At 42.2% G+C, this 20790-nt stretch overlaps 1 protein-coding gene across 2 annotated transcripts in view; it reads left to right on the top strand.

Moving 5' to 3' along the window:
• The window catches only part of HDHD2 (haloacid dehalogenase like hydrolase domain containing 2), a 43589-nt gene extending 22799 nt beyond the window's left edge, over window positions 1-20790 (top strand). For both annotated transcript variants that reach the window (XM_052660336.1, XM_052660337.1), the window contains exons 4-7: window positions 288-372; window positions 11307-11523; window positions 15498-15561; window positions 20031-20790. In XM_052660336.1, coding sequence (XP_052516296.1) covers window positions 288-372; window positions 11307-11523; window positions 15498-15561; window positions 20031-20134 — 470 coding nt within the window. In that variant the 3' untranslated portion in view covers window positions 20135-20790. The remainder of the gene's footprint in view (window positions 1-287; window positions 373-11306; window positions 11524-15497; window positions 15562-20030) is intronic.

The following is a 20790-nucleotide window of genomic DNA, read 5'->3' as shown; positions in this document are numbered from 1 at the left end:
TTGTTACTTGTTTGAGAACCTCAGGTTACAATTTTTAATTCAGATCTTCTAGTTACTTAGTAGCTGTAAGACTGCAAAAGTAACATGCAAAACTACTAAGAGACCTTTTTTTTTTTTCTTTTAAGTATAGCTCATACTTCCAAATTATATTGCGCAGGATAATCTCTTAAACTTCAGATTATTGCTACAACAAAAAATCAGACTTGGTTGACTAAAACTGCTTGGTTATAAATTGTGACATTACTGTTAATTGCATTTTTCAGTAATTTTTTTCTTCACATTTTCAGGAATACAGACAAGCGATCCTAATGCTGTGGTCATAGGATTGGCACCAGAACATTTTAATTATCAAATTCTGAACCAAGCCTTCCGGTGAGTCTTTAGCTATTTATTTTTCATGTGATCATATACTCACTTCCTAAAATAAATTGAATCAAAATTTATTTGCAAATCTGCTCTAGAGTGAGACTGATTTAATTTTTCCCCTTGGATTTTTCATTTTTATAAACTTCTCATTTTTTATCTTGCCTTTTACTTGTTGGATATTAAGCAGTGTGATTTGCCTTTAAATTTATGACAAGTTAAGTAGTCCTACACATTGCATAGACGTACTTTAACTTAAAAAAGATTTCTTTAACAGCTTAGTAAATTTTTGGAATTTAACATCATTTTCTTACCAGTGCAAAGGTGTTCAAGAATCACTTTAACTTATACTTGATGTAGAATTCACTTCTTGATATAAATATATGTCCTAGAATCAGAATGTTAAAACATGTTACAAGGTTCACACATCTGGGCACATTATTTGATCTTGAAGATGGCTATCCTCATGTACAATCTGTGTGGCCGGAAATAACACTACTGAATGCCCCTTTGTCTGTGACTCTCAGTTACTGTGATAGTCAAGCCTTTATTTAAATAAAAACAAATTCACTTTTAATAATTGCTCAGTAGGCATTATTTCCCAGAGATCCACTACTATGCCAGATAACTTGAGTATTCAAATTTCTTTCCTTCACCTACTTCAGTTTTCTGTTCTAGCTTCTTTGGAGATAGAGGTACAAGGGGATTATCTCACTTGCTCCTTAAGTAAGGTTTGTAGCTATACCAAAAGCAGTTTTCATCTGAAATAGAGAATTTGCTATTATTTCTTACTTCCGAGTTTACCCCCTACTACATTTTATTCAGTTCTTGAACCACAGAATTCAAGGAGAAGGTATTGATTGATTTTAGCTGGTAATTTGGGAAGGACATATTTAATAGGAAGTTGGGAGGTCTCTGTCTTAGATAAATACTAGACTCAGGGTAATAAAAATGTATGTTGACATAATACTGACTTTGTAATTGCTCGGATGCTGTCTTAATTAGTACACTTCCCTAACCATATTGATTTTTTTAAACACTACATTTTAAAGCATTATAGTGCACTTATAAGTCAACTCTAATTTCACAAATGCACTTAACAGCTGGGTGGAAAGTTAACAGAAGGATTTTAGGTCTTGCCCTTCTTTGCATATTGATGTCTCCACAGAGACTGTGCCTTCCAACCAATGACTACAGCTGTTTGGATTGTGAGTGACAAATATAGACATCTCAAATGAACCACCGATTAGTTAAATTGCTATTCAGGTTTATAATGAGAATATACATTGGATTTTAAATCCTGTTGCATTGAATACTAGCTTTAGAGGCATATTACCTGTAGGCAAATACATCAGCCTTCCATGTTACACAAATATGTCTAAAATGTCTGAATAAAATTGAGAGCACTGAATTTTAAAGGATTGATTTTAGGGAAGGATAGGAACCACCAGTAGGGAATAGAGGTGATTTGGGTTTGGAGTCTATGAGACATTCAAATCCTAAAAGCCATTGATGTCTTTTTTCCTTTTGCCTAGTACTAAAAGGTGTATACAGCCATGAAATTAAAAGATGCTTACTCCTTGGAAGGAAAGTTATGACCAACCTAGATACCATATTAAAAAGCAGAGATATTACTTTGCCAACAAAGGTCTGTCTAGTCAAGGCTATGGTTTTTCCAGTGGTCATGTATGGATGTGAGAGCTGGACTGTGAAGAAAGCTGAGTGCCAAAGGATTGATGCTTTTGAACTGTGGTGTTGGAGAAGACTCTTGAGAGTGCCTTGGACTGCAAGGAGATCCCACCAATCCATCCTAAAGGAGACCAGTCCTGGGTGTTCATTGGAAGGACTGATGCTGAGGCTGAAACTCCAATACTTTGGCCACCTCATGCGAAGAGTTGACTCATTGGAAAAGACCCTGATGCTGGGAGGGATTGGGGGCAGGAGGAGAAGGGGATGACAGAGGATGAGATGGCTGGATGGCATCACCAACTCAATGCACATAAGTTTGGGTGAACTCCAGGAGTTGGTAATGGACAGGGAGGCCTGGCGTGCTGCAATTCACGGGGTCACAAAGGGTTGGAAACAACTGAGCGACTGAACTGAACTGAAAAGGTATAAAATGTAATATAATAAATACCCATATGTCTATCAACCAATTTAGGAAATATAAGTTATCAACATGTTGCTATCCCGTATGTATCCCTCCTCAATTTTGTTAGCCAAAGCCCAAAAGTAATCAGGACTGTGAATTTTGTGTTTATCATTGCATTTCTTTATACTTGTGACCCATACATAAGTATTTCTGGACAATATATTGTATTATCTTGCATGTTTTATACTTTATATGTTCATCAGTTTGCTTTCTTCTCTAGAAATAATGTATGATTCATCAGTATGAATACCTGTAGGTCTAGTTCATTCATTTTCTCAGTTGTCTTATACCACCTTGTAGGAAGGTCTTTTTTTATCTTCTGACCTATTAGGGAAAAAAAGCTTGAGCATTTTAGTAATGGACCAATTTTAATTAAATTTGATGTCATCTATTAGGAGAAATGCTACCTGGGCAAGCAGATCACTTAATCTAAATGAACTTAGCATTAACAAGCCCCAAAGTAAGTAATACATCATTGTGGAAATTTTGAAATGCTCAAAAAAAAAATGTGAATAAACAGATTCTCCACCTAAGAGATCTACAATTAATATTTTAACATACAACTAGTTTGTTTCCAGGAACATATATATAGCCAAAACTGAGAATGTATATATGCTGTGTGGTAGCTTGCCTTTTAAGTTTTTCTATATGCTTAAATATTCTTCCAAAACATACTTGATTCCCAGAGCATATTCCACTTTAAAAAGTGTTGTGCATTTCTGATTATTGGTTATTTCCAGGTTTATGAGTTTATTTTTTTAAAAAACTTCTGAACATGTTTGTTAAGCAATGGTATGTTTCCATAACATGTTTTCTCAGAAGTATAGTTGTGAGATCCCAGGAATTTAGGGAAAAAACTACATGGAATTGCTTAACCTAAGAAAAGTTCACAGAAAAAAATATTTTTCTAAATTAAGAGCAGCTGTTCTCCAGCTTCACTAGGAGCTTATTAGAATGTTGTTACAACTAAAGATAAGTGACATCACAGCTTTCATATTTAAATGCAGAGATGAAGGCTGCTTTTAAAAAAAAGTTTTATGTTTTGAACACTTTGTTAATGACTTCTTTCCTATAATTGTTACAAGGTATGAGAATCCTTCAGAAGTCTTCAGTTCAGTTCAGTCCAGTCCAGTCGCTGAGTCGTGCCTGACTCTTTGTGACCCCATGAATCATAGCACGCCAGGCCTCCCTGTCCATCACCAACTCCCGGAGTTCACTCAGACTCACATCCATCGAGTCAGTGATGCCATCCAGCCATCTCATCCTCTGTCATCCCATTCTCCTCCTGCCCCCAATCCCTCCCAGCATCAGTCTTTTCCAATGAATCAATTCTTCGCATGAAGTGGCCAAAGTACTGGAGTTTCAGCTTCAGCATCATTCCCTCCAAAGAACACCCAGGGCTGATCTCCTTCAGAATGGATTGGTTGGATCTCCTTGCAGTCCAAGGGACTCTCAAGAGTCTGCTCCAACACCACAGTTCAAAAGCATCAATTCTTCAGCACTCAGAAGTCTTAGAGGTATGCAGAAACCAGTGTCTCCTGTGTTTTGGGAAGAAATTCTTATCCCCATAAATGGTTTCTGTTGAATGTTGGATTGCTTTCCTTCCCCTTCTCATTAAGAAAAATAAAAAGTTTTATATTTAATATATTCAATTCCTTAGAAAGGGAAGAGGAGAAGGGGAGGGGAAAAAACTCAACAGGAATCAGTTTCTGCCTTTGTACAACAACTCCTGAATCTTTTCTGAGAGCCCTGGCATAAGGAATTCTAGAATAGTGTGGCAGCAGGGCTTAAATTAGAAATATTTCTATGGGCTTTTTCTATTTTGAAAGAGCTGACTGCTATGCAGTCTTTTTAATTAAAGTCCAGACTATAAAAATAAAACACTCCGGAGATGACAAATTGTTGAAGACTTAAGAACTCGAGTTATTTAAAGCGTTCCATTAGTACATGCAGAAGAACAACTTTATATGCCAATTTGAAGATCACAGAATACCGAATTGAGTTTAATGTCAGTTACTACTCATTTTTTAATTACGTGGGGAGATTCTTTTATGATCAAGGCAGTTCTTGCCACTCGTAAGCAAAAGGTTTAGGTGAGTAAACTACATAAATACAATGTTACTGATCTTTAAAAATTTGATGTGTAATCTATACAGTAAAGGATGCAGATTGTCAGTGTACAACTCAGTAGAAATTGACACACAGATACAGCAGCATAACCCCTACTCTGATCAAGATACAAAACATTTCCAGCACCCTAAAAGGTTCTCTGTTCTAGTCAGTGCCTCACCTTCCTCAGGGAAGCCGTGGCTCTGACTTCTGTCAGTATTGCAAGTTTTCGATCTTCATATGATTGAAGTCATACCGTTGTAGCATTTTTTGGTTTCGGTCTGCTTTTGAGATTTACCCAGGCTGTTGCATGTAGCAGCACTGTGTTCTTGTTTTGTTTGTTCTTTATTTTTCTTGTGGTATTGTAGTCTGTTCTATGGCAGTTCCACAATTTATTCGATCAATAACGGACATTTGGATTTTTCCTTTTTGGCTCTTAAGAAAGCTTCTATGAACATTCGTCTACATGTTTTTTGGGGACATACCCATTTATTTCTTTGGGGTCTGTATCTGGGAAATTGCTGGATAACAGGTAAGTGCCTGCTTAGCTTTCATCGATATCGCTAAGTAATTTTGCACAGTGATTTTATGGAGCTATACGTTCCCACCAGCTATGAACCAGAGTTCCACCAGTCTCTCCTTAGTCTCTGTCACTATGGCTGTTCTTTCTGGTGTGTATAATGGTATCTTACTGGGTTTTAATCTGTATTTCCCTGTGAGTAATGTTGCTGAAGCCTTTTCACATACTGGCCATTGGGTAACTTGTTTTGTGATCTCCCCATTCAAATCTTTTCTCCTTTCTGAGGGTTATAGTTTTCTTAGAGGTTTGTTGGAGCCCCGTGTGTGTTGTGTATACAAGTCTTTGGTTGGATATATGTCCTACAGATATCTTATTTCTGTCGGTGGTTTGCATTCTTTTAACAGTATGAGAACAGGATGTTTTAAATTTTGATGGAGTCTAATTTGCTGGTATTTTCTTCTGTTGTGCTTAAGAAATTTTCGCCCACCTGGAAAATCCCATGGACGGAGGAGCCTGGTGGGCTGCAGTCCATGGGGTCGCTAAGAGTCAGACACGACTGAGCGACTTCACTTTCACTTTTCACTTTCACGCATTGGAGAAGGAAATGGCAACCCACTCCAGTGTTCTTGCCTGGAGAATCCCAGGGACAGGGGAGCCTGGTGGGCTGCCGTCTCTGGGGTCACACAGAGTCGGACACGACTGAAGTGACTTAGCAGCAGCAGCAGGGTCATGAAAATATTCTCCATATGTTTCCTTCTGCAAGCTTTATTGTTCTACCGTTAGCAGTTAGGTCTAGGGCTTGTTTTGAATGGATTTTTATGAATTGTGTGAAGTAAATTTCACTTTTTTCTTTACAGATATCCCGTTGTTTCTGCAACATTTACTGCGTTAGATCCATTCTTTCAAGAGCCTTACAGAATTGCAGTGATGTTTTAGTGCTTTGACATAAATCAAGTGACTGTATGTGTGGCTCTGTTTCATATTTGTGCAGTCACTCTGTCTTGACTACTACAGCTTTACAATAAATCTTAATGTCTGGTAGTATACATTCTTTAACTCAGTCCTTTTTAAGATTCTACGTCCTTTCCATGTGAATTTTGGAATCAACTTGTCTCTTTCTACCAAAAAGGCTCACTAGGAGTTTGATTGGTCCTTCATTAAATCTACAGATTTGGGTATAACTTACTGAATAATAATGTGCTGCCAGTGTATGAAAATGGAATATATCTCCATTTATTTAGATTTTATTTTTACATTTTTCAGCAGTGTTTTGCAATTTCTAGAGAATAGGTTAGTTATTTTGTTAAGTTAATCCTTCTGTTTCCTGTTTGATGTGATTGTAAGTAGTATTTTGTTAAATTTTGTTTTTAATTGTTCACTGCTAATGTGTAGAAATATGATTGAGATTTTGTATGTTAACCTTGTGTTTATTCATTGACCTTCTTATGTTCACTTGCTAATTCTAATAATTTATTTGTAAAATCTTTTGAATTGAATTTTCTACATAGATAATTGTGTCAACCACACATAATGACAATTTTACTTCTCCCCTACCAGTCTTTGTATTTTCATTTGTTTTTCTTTATTATACTCTCTGGGACCTCAACTACAATACCAAACAGAAGTGGTGATAGTTGGTAGCCTACTATAAGTGAGAAAATTGCTGTGTTAATATGACATTGGAGATATTCTGGGGGTTTCAATTAAATGTTGATGGGATTCTCTGTTGATATATTTAATGATTTGCTATTGTTTTGTTTTGATTTGAACTTTTAGTAGTTTGTGTTTGTCAGATTGATTGGTATTCGTTGTAATTGTATTGAATGGCAAGGTTTTTTTGTTGTTGTTCTGGTTCTTTTGAGGGATGTGTGGGGGTCTTTGTGGCTGCATGCTGGCTTTCTCTGTTTGTGGCCAGTGGGGGTGCTCTCCAGCTGTGGTGCCCAGGCTTCTCATTGCCATGGTTGCTCTCGTTGCAGAGCATGGGCTCCAGGGAACGGGCTCTGTAGTTGTGGGGCACAGGCTTAGCTGCCCCACCATAGGTGGAGTCTTCCCAGACCAGGGATCAAACCCGTGTCCCCTGCGTTGGCAGGCAGATTTTTAACCACTGGACTACCAGGGAAGTCCATGAAGGTGAAGATTTTGGCATCATCTAGTTGTTGTTCTCAACTCTGGACATTTTTGCTCCCAGGGGGACATTTGCCAATGTCTGGAGACATTGTTGGTTGTCATAACTGGGGGAAAAGAGTACATCTATGCTGCCAAACATCCAACAGGGTATAAAATAGCCTCCTCTCACAATAAAGCATTTTTCAGTAAAAAATGTCAGTGTTGAGGTTGAAAAACCTAATCTGATTCAGGTCCTTCATTTGATAAGAAACCGAGACCCATAAATGTGAAGTGATTTGCTGTTACCTATTTTAAGTAGCACAGACACTACCCTTCCCATATTAATGAATAGAAATAATTATCATTACTGTCAGATATTATGAAAAAGTTTGCATGTATCATCTTTATTCCCCAAAAAGGTAAGCATTATTCTCCGTGTTATAGATCAGGATCAGGATACTGAGGAATATGGTGCTTCATCTATTAATGAATTTATGTAATAAGTGTCTGGTGAAAGGTCCCAGAGTTTGTTTGGGCTTTTTAAAAATATAATTTTGTTTGCTTTTTTTTTTTTGACTGTGCTAGGTCTTCATTGCTTTGCGTGGGCTTTTCCCTAGTTGGGGCCAGTGGGGGCTCCTTTCTAGTTGTGATGTGCAAGCTTTTTGTTGTGGCTTCTCTTGTTGCAGCACACAGGCTCGAGAGCGCGTGGGCCTCAGTAGCTGTGGTGTGTGCGCTCAGCAGTTGCGGTTGCCGGACTCTAGAGCCCAGACTCAGTAGCTGTGGCCTATGGGCTTAGTTGCTCCGTGGCATGTGGGATCCTCCCAGCCTAGGGATCGAACTCACGTCTCCTGCATTGGCAGGTGGATTCCTTACCACTGAGCCCCCAGGGAAGTGTCCCATTGCTTCTTTTTTATTTTGCTTTGGATTTTTTTTTTTTTTTTTGAAGTAAGAAATACAGTGATGAGCAAAACTGATGGGCATAGTGGAGACTATATGCTAGTGAGGAAGACAAACCAAACACAGCTGAGTAAGAATTATAAACTATGGAAAGTTAATAGAAAGGAAAAAAGATGAGATGAAGCTGAACTGTGAGGAAGAAGTCCACTTTGTAGGGAGGTTGGCAGTGGCGGCTTCTGTGTGCTCATTTCAAGCTGAAATCTGACAGGTGAGCAGAAGAAAGCTGTGTGCAAAGTATGGGGCAGTGTTTCAGGAGGAGGGAACAGTGTGTGGGGGCTGAAGCAGGAAAGAGTTTGACCTTTTTGGTATGTGGTCAACAGTAGGGAAGGTGTCTTGAGATTGGAGATGTAAATGGTGGCCAGATGAGGCCAGGCCTCACCGGCTGCAGAGAGGACTTTGGATTTTATACCCTTTGCAGTAAGAGGTTATTGAAAGGTTTTTAAGCTGAGCAGGGACATACATGATCTCGCCTGTACTTTTAAAACTCCTGCTATTGTCTGTACGATGGGTTGGTATAATAGGGCAACAGCAAAAAGCAGGAAGACGAGTTGACTATTGCAGAGATTCAGTAGAGAAAGTAAGACTGGAGACGTTTTTGTTTTTCTTTTGGACTCGGAAGTTACTGGATGTGCTAATAAAGGGATATGGAAGGGTGAGGGAAAGTAAGAAATCAAGGATGACTGCTAGGTTTCTGGCTTGAGCAATGGGGTGAATTTACTAAGCTGAGAAAGATTGGGGGAGAGTCGTTTGGGGGAGTGGGAAGAAAAGGACTCAGTAGTTTGATGTTGGGCGAATGGGAAACTTCTGGCAGTTGCTTAAGCTGCCATGTAGTTTCATTTCCACATGTTCCATCTTTAGCAGAAATGGTAAAAAGTTGATCTTGTTTTTTTATTTTTTTCTAGAAAAGTGGTTTTCTGGAGTTCTGGGTTCCTGCTCTCCTTGATCTCAGCTGGCATTGCCCAGTGGTCTTGTAAAACGGGCTGTGCTGGACTTGGTGTTCTTTACCATCCCTTTCAATAATGTGCTCCCTGGCTAGGTCTTTTTTATAGTGTTTTCCCTTTGCCTACATGGAATTTATAGCCAAAGATTTCTGCATGAGGCCTTCTTGATGCCTTTTTTTCTTGTTTCTTGTACCTCAATGGACTTATAGTCAAATAGAGATAGAATATCCTCAGATTTCTTGCTGACGGGTTACTTCTGATAACAAAGAAATCAATTGCCCTGCCTAGGAAATGTACAAACACCTCTAAGTAGTATGGTGTCTATTTTCTCATATTTTTGGAAGTGTTAACTATTTAAAAAACACTTTTACTGTGTCGTAGAAAATAATTTACCTTTCAGTCTATCCTGAACATGCCTTGGCTCTTGCAAAGATTCAGTAAATCTTCTGCTATCAGAGAAAAATGACAAGCAGGAACCACTTCACTGAGAGATGCCTGTCTTCTCCAGGCCCATGTGGAATCAGTTCCCATTTAGAGAAATGCAGAGGAACCCACAGTTTCAGTCCTTCCAGGGAAGGCACTAAAGCACTGCCTGGGAATTAAGTACACACATCAATCAAGCTGATAAGTCTTATACCCAGTTAATATATAATAAAATATTAACAAAGCTAAATCAAATGAGTTTTTAGTTTAGCTGTGTAAGTGAAAAGCAATTTTGAGGTCTGTTGCATAAAGAATTCCAGTTCCGTGGTAGAGTAGCAAATAAATGGGATTGGGGGCAGGATGACAAGAGGGGAGATAGATAAATCACTCACTATTCTCTCCTTGCCATCAGCTGTGGTTCTTTAGGGCCAGCATAGTGGCCTTATCAGGTTTCCTAACCGTTGGATTTTAAGATCTGCTTAAGAAATAAATTTGTATTAATATTAGTGAATAAATTTGAAGGATCCATCCTGTGCTGTGAGCAATTCGTAGTAACTAACAATAAGGCCCTGTAATAGGCCAGTATTGGTTTTTACTTAATAAAATATTTAATCATAAATGTCTGAATCCTGCATCTCCCACAGGAAGGCATTTCCATGCCCACTGACAAGAATAATTTAGCAGTTTCATAGTTGAGCGCTTAATTACTCATAATTGTGAAGGGTAAGATGTGATGAATTCTGCCTCAATGGACATACTAAATATTTTAACTAAGTAGATGACTTAAAGTAAATTAAGCTAGTGAGATCATTTATTCCATTGGTTAAAAGCAGCTTAAGAAGACTATCAAGTCCCGTATATGATGCGATGATAATAGGTGTGTGACTCTTTGCTGTGTGCCTGTATGTAGGCTGCGGTGTTGGGATGGATGGCAGATTATTTTTGGATGGGGTTGGTGGGGTTTGAGGGAGTTCTTCCATTATGTTTTGCCTGAGTCACTAATGAGGATCCTTAACTATGTGCAGTTTGGTTCTCTAACGAGAAAACTCTTCGTGCCCTTTCGGTTGGTGTGAGAGTATCTGTCCTTCATCAGGAAAAAGAAAGGGATTTGACATTTCCCCTTAAGCCTTACTGCTTTGTCCTTCAGTGAAAACGGCCTGATTTTCAAAGTAACAGCAGAAGCAATCAAAGGGTAAAATGAAGAGGGGATGATACAAGCAGAAAATATTTGTAAAATGCTCTATGAAATTTCTGAATTAGAATCTTACGTTTTGGAGTAGAGAAAAGAGGGAGCCAGGTATTTTAGGAGTTAGCTAAACGTGTCACTGCACAGCAGTTGAGTCATATTGTAAAAGGCTCAGGAGCCTCCTGCTTACCATTAGGGAGGTTGAAACAACTTGTCTCATTAAGTTAAGCTTCTTCCCTCGAGTGTCTTATTTAGCTTTACTTCTCTTAATTCTCTTTCCCTGATGATTTGGGTAAAGCGTCTAAAACCACTAAAGGTAAAAGGTTGAAGCAATCCCAAATTTAATAATCTATCACCTTTCTTTAGTGTATCTGAATGTAATTCCCAGCAGTTCCTAGCAAATTCATTAGAAGACAGCAAGTCATTAAAAGTTAATACGAAACTATTTGTTTCTGTGAGTGAATAAAACTACTTTGTAAGTCTGACATTCTTTTCCACTCATAAAAAAGCATTGCTTTTAGCCAGCTTCCATTGTCTCTGACTCTCTAGGTTACTCCTGGATGGAGCGCCTCTGATAGCAATCCACAAAGCCAGGTATTACAAGAGGAAGGATGGCTTAGCCCTGGGGCCTGGACCATTTGTGACTGCTTTAGAGTATGCCACCGATACCAAAGCCACGGTCGTGGGGAAACCAGAGAAAACGTTCTTTTTGGAGGCATTGCGGGGCACTGGCTGTGAACCTGAGGAGACCGTTATGATTGGAGATGTAAGTAGAAGAGCCCAGGAAATGCCCTGGGCTCACCTATCCTGCTGGGAGGAGCCAGCTTCAAAGCACTGCTTTGAAACACAAGTGGACCCTTTATCAGCAATTGTCAGATGGTAATAAGAGGCCACTCATGAAGCAGGCTTTCCAGTAGTTGTTCACTGGTATTCTAAAGAACTGAACTGTTGATTATTTCTGACAGTCTTCATAGTGTGATGCTGCTGCTGCTAAGTCGCTTCAGTCGTGTCTGACTCTGTGCGACCCCATAGATGGCAGCCCACCAGGCTCCCCCATCCCTGGGATCCTCTAGGCAAGAACACTGGAATGGGTTGCCATTTCCTTCTCCAATGCATGAAAGTGAAAAGTCAAAGTGAAGTCGCTCAGTCATGTCCGACTCTTAGCGACCCCATGGACTGCAGCCTACCAGGCTTCTCCATCCATGGGATTTTCCAGGCAAAAGTACTGGAGTGGGATGCCATTGCCTTCTCCAGTAGTGTGATGAGATATATACAATTCAAAAGACCATCAGATACAAGACAATTAAATGCTTTATATGTCTTTTTGAAGAAAACTTATATTTTTTTTTTTACTATTCCTTAATCCAGAGACCACCTGTTCCTAAAGAATTCTCTCACTATTGATTTTTTTTTTTGCTAGTATATGCTTTATGGAAGAACTTCCCAATTTGCCACAGATAGCTAAAGATATCGATTGCCTCAGGCTTTTGAGTGGCAGGGCTGGCTCTGGTGATCAGATGTCCTAGCCAGTGACCTTTGGCTGTGAGCACGTTGTCAGTTTACCCTGGTAAGAAAGGCAATACCAAAGAATGTTCAAACTGCTGCACAACTGCACTCATCTCACACACTAGCAAAGTAATGCTCAAAATTCTCCAAGCCAGGCTTCAGCAGTACATGAACCATGAATGTCAAGCTGGATTTAGAAAAGGCAGAGGAACCAGAGATCAAATTGCCAACATCCGTTGGATCATCGAAAAAGCAAGAGAGTTCCAGAAAAACATCTACTTCTGCTTTATTGACTACGGCAAAGCCTTTGACTGTGTGAATCACAATAAAATGTGGAAAATTCTTTAAAAGATGGGAATACCAGACCACCTGACCTGCGTCCTGAGAAATCTGTATGCAGGTCAAGAAGCAACAGTTAGAACTGGACATGGAACAACAGACTGGTTCCAAATAGAAAAAGGAGTATGTCAAGGCTGTATATTGTCACCCTATTTATTTAACTTCTTTGTAGTGTACATCATGCGAAATGCCAGGCTGGATGAAGCAGAAGCTGGAATCAAGATTGCCAGGAGAAATATCAATAACCTCAGATATGCACATGACACCACCCTTATGGCAGAAAGTGAAGAAGAACTAAAGAGCCTCTTGATGAAAGTGAAAGAGGAGAGTGAAAAAGTTGGCTTAAAGCTCAACATTCAGAAAACTAAGATCATGGCATCCGGTCCGATCACTTCATAGCAAATAGATGGGGAAACAATAGAAACAGTGACAGACTTTATTTTCTTGTGCTCCAAAATCACTGCAGATGGTGACTGTAGCCATGAAATTAAAAGACACTTGCTCCTTGGAAGAAAAGCTATGACAAACCTAGACAAGCATATTAAAAGCAGAGACATTACTTTGCCAGCAAATATCCATCTAGTCAAAGCTATGATTTTTCCAGTGGTCATGTATGGATGTCAAAGTTGGACTATAAAGAAAGCTGAAAGTGAAGTTGCTCAGTCGTGTCCGACTCTTTGCGACCCCATGGACTGGAGCCTATCAGGCTCCTCCGTCCATGGGATTTTCCAGGCAAGAGTGCTGGAGTGGGTTGCCATTTCCTTCTCCAGGGGATCTTCCCAACCCAGGAATCAAACCTGGGTCTCCCGCATTGCAGGCGGATGCTTTACTGTCTGAGCCACCAGGGAAGCCCTAAAGAAAGCTGAGTACCGAAGAATGGATGCTTTTGAGCTGCGGTGCTGGAGAAGACTCCTGAGAGTCCCTCGGTCTGCAAGGAGATCCAGCCAGTCTATCCTGAAGGAGATCAGTCCTGAATGTTCATTGGAAGGACTGATGCTGAAGCTCCAATACTTTGGCCACTTAATGTGAAGAACTGACTCATTTGAAAAGACCCTGATGCTGGGAAAGATTGAAGGTGGGAGGAGAAGGGGACGACAGAGGATGAGATGGTTGGATGGCATCACCGACTCGTTTGAGTAAGGATAGGGAAGCCTGGTGCTGCAATCCATGGGGTCACAAATAGTCGGAGACGACTGAGCAACAGACTTACTGGGAAAACGTTATTTCCTATGTGTGCTGTGAGGGGAAGAGTACTGGAAAGCACACTACCTTGTGGTCAGTGGTAGGTGGCAAGGATTATATTTCAATTTTAAATAATAATGCCTTAGGCTGGAAGGGACCATCAAGATTGTCTGGTCCAAACCTCCTCACTTTATAAGCTGAGAAACCTTAGCCCAGAGAGGTAGGCCTCATGCCGGATGACCCAGAGCTGATGAGTGGCATGGCTGGAAGTAGAACTAGGGGCCCCAGACTCCCTCCAGAAGAAACTGTAGATCCCCTGCTGCCTTGAACTGTGCTGGTGCTCATGGATCGCAGTCCTCCTGACTGCCGTCTTCTGCTTCTAGGTTCCTGCACCAAAACCCACTAGGCTATCACTGGACTCAGTACGGCTTTGAAAAACTGTCTTTTCAGTAACAACTTTTCTCTCTGGCAGGCCTTTAGCTGACTTTTCTAGGCAAATGTGTATTCAAGAAAGTGGTGACCTTAGCCTGGAGCTTTCAGAATTCGTGGTCCTTGGAGACACTGCTATTGGGACAGCATGTAGGGTGGGAAGGGCGTGTGACAGCAGAGCTCAGCTGTCTGGAGGGTTGTCGTCTGAGAGAGCCGTGGCTTTTCCCTCCCTTTCCATGTCTGCTTTTTCCCACCTCCCTCTTCCTTTCCCTCTCCCCCATTTGCCTGCTTCACAAGGCAGGCTTAGATGCAACAGAAAAGGTTTTAAGTTAGACCTTGAGTGAAGATTGTGAGAGAAATTCTGAGGCTCATTTCCAAGGGTGGTTGTTAAATTACATGAATGATTTTAAGGGAAAAGTTTGTCTTTGGGCATGATCTGAATAAATTCTGCTTATAGACATGAGATGGCAGGATTGATTTTATTGATGTTTCTTCCATTTCTTGGATTTTTATTGCCTTGCATTTATCACAGTTAGCTGAGTATATTCACCCCTATCTTGAGTAAGAATTGAAAAACAAGAGCTTTCCTTTTAAACTGGTCTGTTATTCCTAAGTGTGAAGACAGTCTCAAAATCTGTTTAAGTATACGGTCTGACTTGATTCCTCCTGTTACTGACAGTTGGATGAAAAGTAAGGATAATGTCTTACGTGGGCAGCATGAGAGCTGTGTTCTGAACCTAGTTCACTCACTGCCCTGCAGCTGGATCATTTGCCTTAAGAGCTGCCAAATGATAAAATACCTTTTTTCCATGATCTGTTTTAAAAGGAGATAGATGGGAACTTCCCTTGTGGTCCAGTGGTTGAAACTCTATGCTCCCAATGCAGGAGACCCAGGTTTGATCCCTTGTCGGTGAACTAAACCCCACATGCTGCAACTAAGACCTGGTGCAAACGAATAAATAAAAATAAAAAATATTTTTAAAAAAGAAACAAGATGTACATGTGCAAAACATGAAGCACTGTAGCTGCCCTTTTTATGTTTGGTTACTGGGGTTACTACTCTTGTTTCTCACCTCTGCCTCCATGATGCTTCCCTTTCCAATTGGTATGCCCCCTTAGACTGTTACACGTGGGTTTATCCTTTTTTATACCTCCCTCACTCTCGTTTTAAGAGAAAACATGGGATTGCAGTTGGCCATTCCAGCCTAATAAATCGCTGGTAGGTTGGTTTGTTGGCGAGCTCACTGAAGACGCTGGACTAAGTGCTTTGTCATGCTTTTCTAGGACTGCAGAGATGATGTTGGTGGGGCTCAGAATGCTGGCATGCGGGGCATCTTAGTCAAGACAGGTACGTATCTTCTGTACAAGCTTTCTCTGATACAGAATGGTAAAATACACCATTCTTAAAGAACAGTCTTTGAAAAAATGGCAAAGCCCACTGGGTACTTTAATTCTTTTTCTGCCACGAAGCAAAAATAAAGTGGGCTTAGGACTGCAGGGAAGAAAGACAATGTGAGAGGGCCCATACTGAGCAAAGCTAGGAAAATCAGATCCGAGTTCAGAGATGTTTTCACACTTCCTCAGAGATAGTCATACACAAGACAGTTAGCATTTATATGATTTTCTGGATACACAAATCACCGGTTGACTAAAAAACCATTGATCGAGGGGCTCTGTAAAAATATCCTTTCCTTTTGAACTAGGTATAAAATGATGACTTTGACCTCTTTGGGGACTAACGAGCTAAGTGATACTTTGTGTTAATGTTGTCTTAAAAACACACATAAAAAAACTTTTTCCTTTTCATGTACTGTTTTAGTAACAATTTCCTATACCAAAATTAAGTAAACTGAGTGTGGTCCCTCAAATAAATTTAAGGAAAGGGAAAGAACTTAATGGGGAAGCCTCAGCTAATACGGTGTCATGATGACAGCGGACCAGTTAGGTGTCTTGGGTCTCAGTCTCAGCTCTACACTGACTCTGAGATTCTATCAGAGCCCTTCACCTCTTTGGGCTGTTTATAGATGATGGGGCTGGACTGGTCCCTTGTAGCTCTGTGCCATTTTCCAGTGTGGAGTCTGATGAATAAAATCCTCTCAAGGTAAGGAGAGACAAGGCATGAGAGCTGTGTGTGGGCATGTGGTGTTGTGCTGAGAACTTGATCAGCCTTTCCAGATAAAATGAAAAGGTCTCCCCGACACCTGCCGCCAGGGGGTGCCTGCTGAGCTTGGAACTAATAGCACGTGTTTGAGGATGACAGCCACGGGTCTGGTCTGAGAATTGTCATCAGACTCTTATCAATTAAATAGCAGATAAGGGGTTCTATGGGCTTCCCTGGTGGCCCAGCAGGTAAGAATCTGCCTGCCTATGCGGGTGATGCGGGTTCAGTCCCTGGGTTGGGAAATCCCTGGAGAAGGAGGAAATGGCAACCCACTCTAGTATTCTGGCCTAGAAAATCCCGTGGACAGAGGAGCCTGGCGGGGTCCAGTCCCTGGGGAGAGTCAGACACGATGCGGTGACGGAACAGTGACAGCAGAAGGTTCCGTCAATGGCCCCGTGAGCTCATACGCCAGGCTTTGTACAGGTTGTCCAGAAAAGGGAGAGCTTAAACAGAGTCATAGAAGACCGGCCGCCAGGAAATTTTTAGAAAAACGTGTATTTACTCATGACTGTGGTGTTTGTTCAAGAAACTGTGGTTGCATGAAAGCTATTTTGAATTTAAGAACAGAAACAAGACAGCATGAGATGCTGCTGTAATTGAATAAGAAGTACTTGTCAGGCCCTGTGCGTGGGGCTGGCTTCCCAGGTGGCACTAGTGGTAAAGAATCTGCTTGCTAATGCAGGAGACGCGAGAGACTCAGGTTTGATCCCTGGTTCAGGAAGATCCCCTGGAGTAGGTAATGGCAACCCACTCCAGTATTCTTGCCTGGAGAATCCCATGGACAGAGCAGCCTGGCGGGCTGAAGTCCATGGGGTTGCAAGAGAGTCAGACACGACTGTGCCACTGAACACACACAGTGTGAACCAAGAGGGCAACAGTCTTCTCATGCAGGAGGTCTAGGGGTGAGCCAGGGGACCCCTGCAGGTGGTGGCTCTAGTCGCTTGAGAACTAACAGTGTTCTTGCACATTTCTTATTCAAAATGATCACCGTTTTCCCTGGAACATCACTCTGCTTTGATGGACGCGAGAAAGAGGACAACGGGACATATCGGGGAGTCAGGGAAGGCAGGCACACTCATCGTCTTCCCTTGTGTCTGAAATTTTCAGACTCCTGACAGTCACCATTTTATGATCCGGGCATTGAGGAAATCCACAGATAACTAGTTCTATTCTTGCGTCCCCATGAACATTTCCTTCCTTAGCTCACATAATTAAGGATTTACACCAAGTGTGAAAACTGCTCCTGTGCCAGTCAGTGTCTCGTGGGCCCAGCTCCCCTAGCTGGTCTCCATGGTTCTGCCTTCTTTTCTGACTGGCCGTTGGCTGTGGTCAGCCCATGAAAGAGGCAGCCGGTCAATCGTAGAGAAGCCAGCAGCTCCACACAGTCACATCTAAAATGTCTAAGTTATGTAGCTAAGTTCAGCTCATGGAAACAGACCCATTTGTACTGTTCATCTTTGGTTAGAAAAAAAAAAAATCCCAAGTAAGACCACTGTTCCGGAAGCGTACAGAGCTGCCGGTTCCACTGATGGTCTTGAACTGAATGCAGTGGACAAGTGCTTGGTTTCTCAGTGTTGAAAATTACCACGGAAATTCTAACTTACTCAGTGATGGTCTTGAGCAATTTGTTTCTCAGTAACACATGTTAAACGCTCCATAGACATTTGTAAAGACTTTTGACTAGCCCTGCTGCTGTTCCTGCTGCTGCTGCTAAGTCACTTCAGTCGTGTCCGACTCTGTGTGACCCCGTAGACGGCAGCCCACCAGGCTCCCCCGTCCCTGGGATTCTCCAGGCAAGAACACTGGAGTGGGTTGCCATTTCCTTCTCCAGTGCATAAAAGTGAAAAGTGAAAGTGAAGTCGCTCAGTCATGTCCGACTCTTAGCGAACTCCATGGACTGCAGCCCACCAGGCTCCTCTGTCCATGGGATTTTCCAGGCAAGAGTACTGGAGTGGGGTGCCATTGCCTTCTCCGTGACTAGCCCTGACCAGAATCTGTTTAGCATGTAAAACAATGACCTAGGAAAGATGGGATCACCCTTTGTCCAATGTTGTCAACATGGCTTCCTGCATTCTGCCTCCGTTTACATTTATTCATCCAGGAGAGTACAGGCTGCCGTGCTGCATCAGGCCTGAGTGGTGGCGGCCTGCTCCCTTCCCTCAGCCAGCATTGTTGAGCGCCTGCCACACGCCAGACACAGTGCAGGTTGCTAGAACTTGCACACACATGTAAGCCGCTGTGTCAGTCTGTAGAAACCGCAGGGCCAGACTAAGCAGAAGCATGCTGCAGGCCCTTCTCTCCATGGCTAAGAACCCTGACTTTCACACGTCAGTCCTTAGACAACTAGGTCAAAGAAGTGGGTGGTATAGTAAAAAGTAGTCATTAACTTACCTGTGAGGACCATGCAGAAACTTGGCAAAGGTTTATACTCAATGGGATTTAAGTTTAAGAAGAAATAAGCAGTAGAGTTTGCTGTGTGGACCATACTGTGGACAGATGCCTTGAGGATGCTGGGGAAGTTACCTTTGTGCATTTGATGCTGGCTCCTTTCCTGTAGGAATTCGCAAGTCAGCAAGACAGGACAGGAGCAGTGTTACCACCACAGTGCCAGGTTGTGGGCTGGGGATATTCAGGCTTCGTGTTTGCTGGACAAAACCTTTTAGGTAGTTGTAGAAAACAAAAGGGATTGTATTGTAGAAAATGGTGAGCCTATTGTTTGGAAACCCAGATTTAGGCAGAGAATAGGGGAAATTGCAGAATAAATAGAGCTCACAGAAAGGGGGATGAGAGAGCATGCAGAAAGGGCAAGTGCAGAGGCCGCAGCGAGGCTGCAGGGCAGTCGGCCTCATCCCCAAGGCCTTGACTGAAGCGGTGTTCCTCCCCGCGTCCTTCCGTCCCTTCTTTCCTTCCTTCCTGCCTCTCATTTAACCAGTGCTACAGAATGTCCACCGTGTGAGGGGTGCTGAGCTGGGTGACTGAGGTCCTGGTGTGCAACAGCAGACACTTGGGGTTCTCCCTGGAGAGCACTGGGACACATTAAGGGCGTCTAAACGGGGGTCATGAACGGCCTGATGGACGTTTGTCAGATCCGCTCTGTGACCCTGTGTGACCAGTTCCTCTGCGGTGCCGGGCTGTCATTTGTGGGTCTCGAATTCCTCAGTGCCCTGCTGGGCAGCCTGTCCGGCCAGCCTGCACGTGAGCACCGTGACCATCCGTCTCTCCCTGCCCCTGGTGCGCTCATTTGCCCACTCACAGGGTTCCTGTTGGGCAGCAGCTCATGCCGTTTCCAGTCACCCATGAGCTGACAAGGCCTCTGTCCTGTAGGGTCTGGGCTCTCATCTAAAAGCATTGATTCAGTCACTGTCTGTATCGTTAGGGCTGGTGGGGGAGGAAAATTTCACCAGGTGAGATTTGAGGGGCACCCTTAACTGTCAGGTGACCCAGTGCCTGGGATCCAGCATCCATTGCTGAGAGACCAGAGGGCCTGGTAAATGCTGAACACATCTGGCTTTGGATTGCCTTGTGGCATCCTGAAGCCTGGATAAAAGGTGCTGTGGGGGCTGTGGCACTGTCAGGGTGGCCTGTGTGCTCAGAGGCCGCAATTACTCTGGCGTCCTGGCAGTAGCCTTTGTTCATGGGCTTTACTTTCATTTCAGGGAAATACCGAGCAGCAGACGAAGACAAAATCAACCCAGCTCCTTACTTAACCTGTGAGAGCTTCCCGCATGCCGTGGACCACATTCTGCAGCATCTGCTGTGAACCGTTCCGTGAATCTGAAGCAACTTGAAATGCAGCTTTTCATCGACTGGAATGAATCCCTCAACACACTCAGCGCCGGCCTAGACAGACCACTCAGCCCTGCTCACCGTTTAACCCTCTTTTATTGTGCAGTAATTAGAAAGAAAGGTATTGAATTGCAGCCAGCCACTCAGCCAGGCTAATCCCTTTTATTTCGTAAAAGAAGATGAGATCCAAGAAAAGGGAAAGCTGAGATTGCATGTTCCTTTTAAAATATTCATCAGGTTAGCAGGGCTGCAGAGTCTACTGCAGGGAGCCTTGTTCTCTGCCCTCTCCTCAATGGTAAATTGGTGGGCTTCAGGCTGACTAAAGTTGAATGGCGTCTTTTTAAGTTATAAAGTACTAAAGGGTACATTAGGCTGTAGTTTTAATACTGAGTTCAGCTGTGAAATCCGTCAGAAGTGCCAAGTGGAGTACAGAACAGAAGCAACAAAATAAATTGTCCTGTAGCCCAAGTGATGGAGTGGATTTGCTTTCATGGATGTTGAAAACTAGATTAGCTTACTGTATTACTCCCAGCCTGGGTGACTTCTTTTTCTCTTCATTAACCAGAGATAACTAATTTAAATTTAGAACCTGATTTTAATTTAAAATAATATTTCCATTAATAACCTATT

The sequence above is a fragment of the Budorcas taxicolor genome, chromosome 22 (assembly GCF_023091745.1).
Source record: "Budorcas taxicolor isolate Tak-1 chromosome 22, Takin1.1, whole genome shotgun sequence".
Classification (NCBI taxonomy): domain Eukaryota; kingdom Metazoa; phylum Chordata; class Mammalia; order Artiodactyla; family Bovidae; genus Budorcas; species Budorcas taxicolor.
This window is presented reverse-complemented; position numbering and strand designations above follow the sequence as displayed.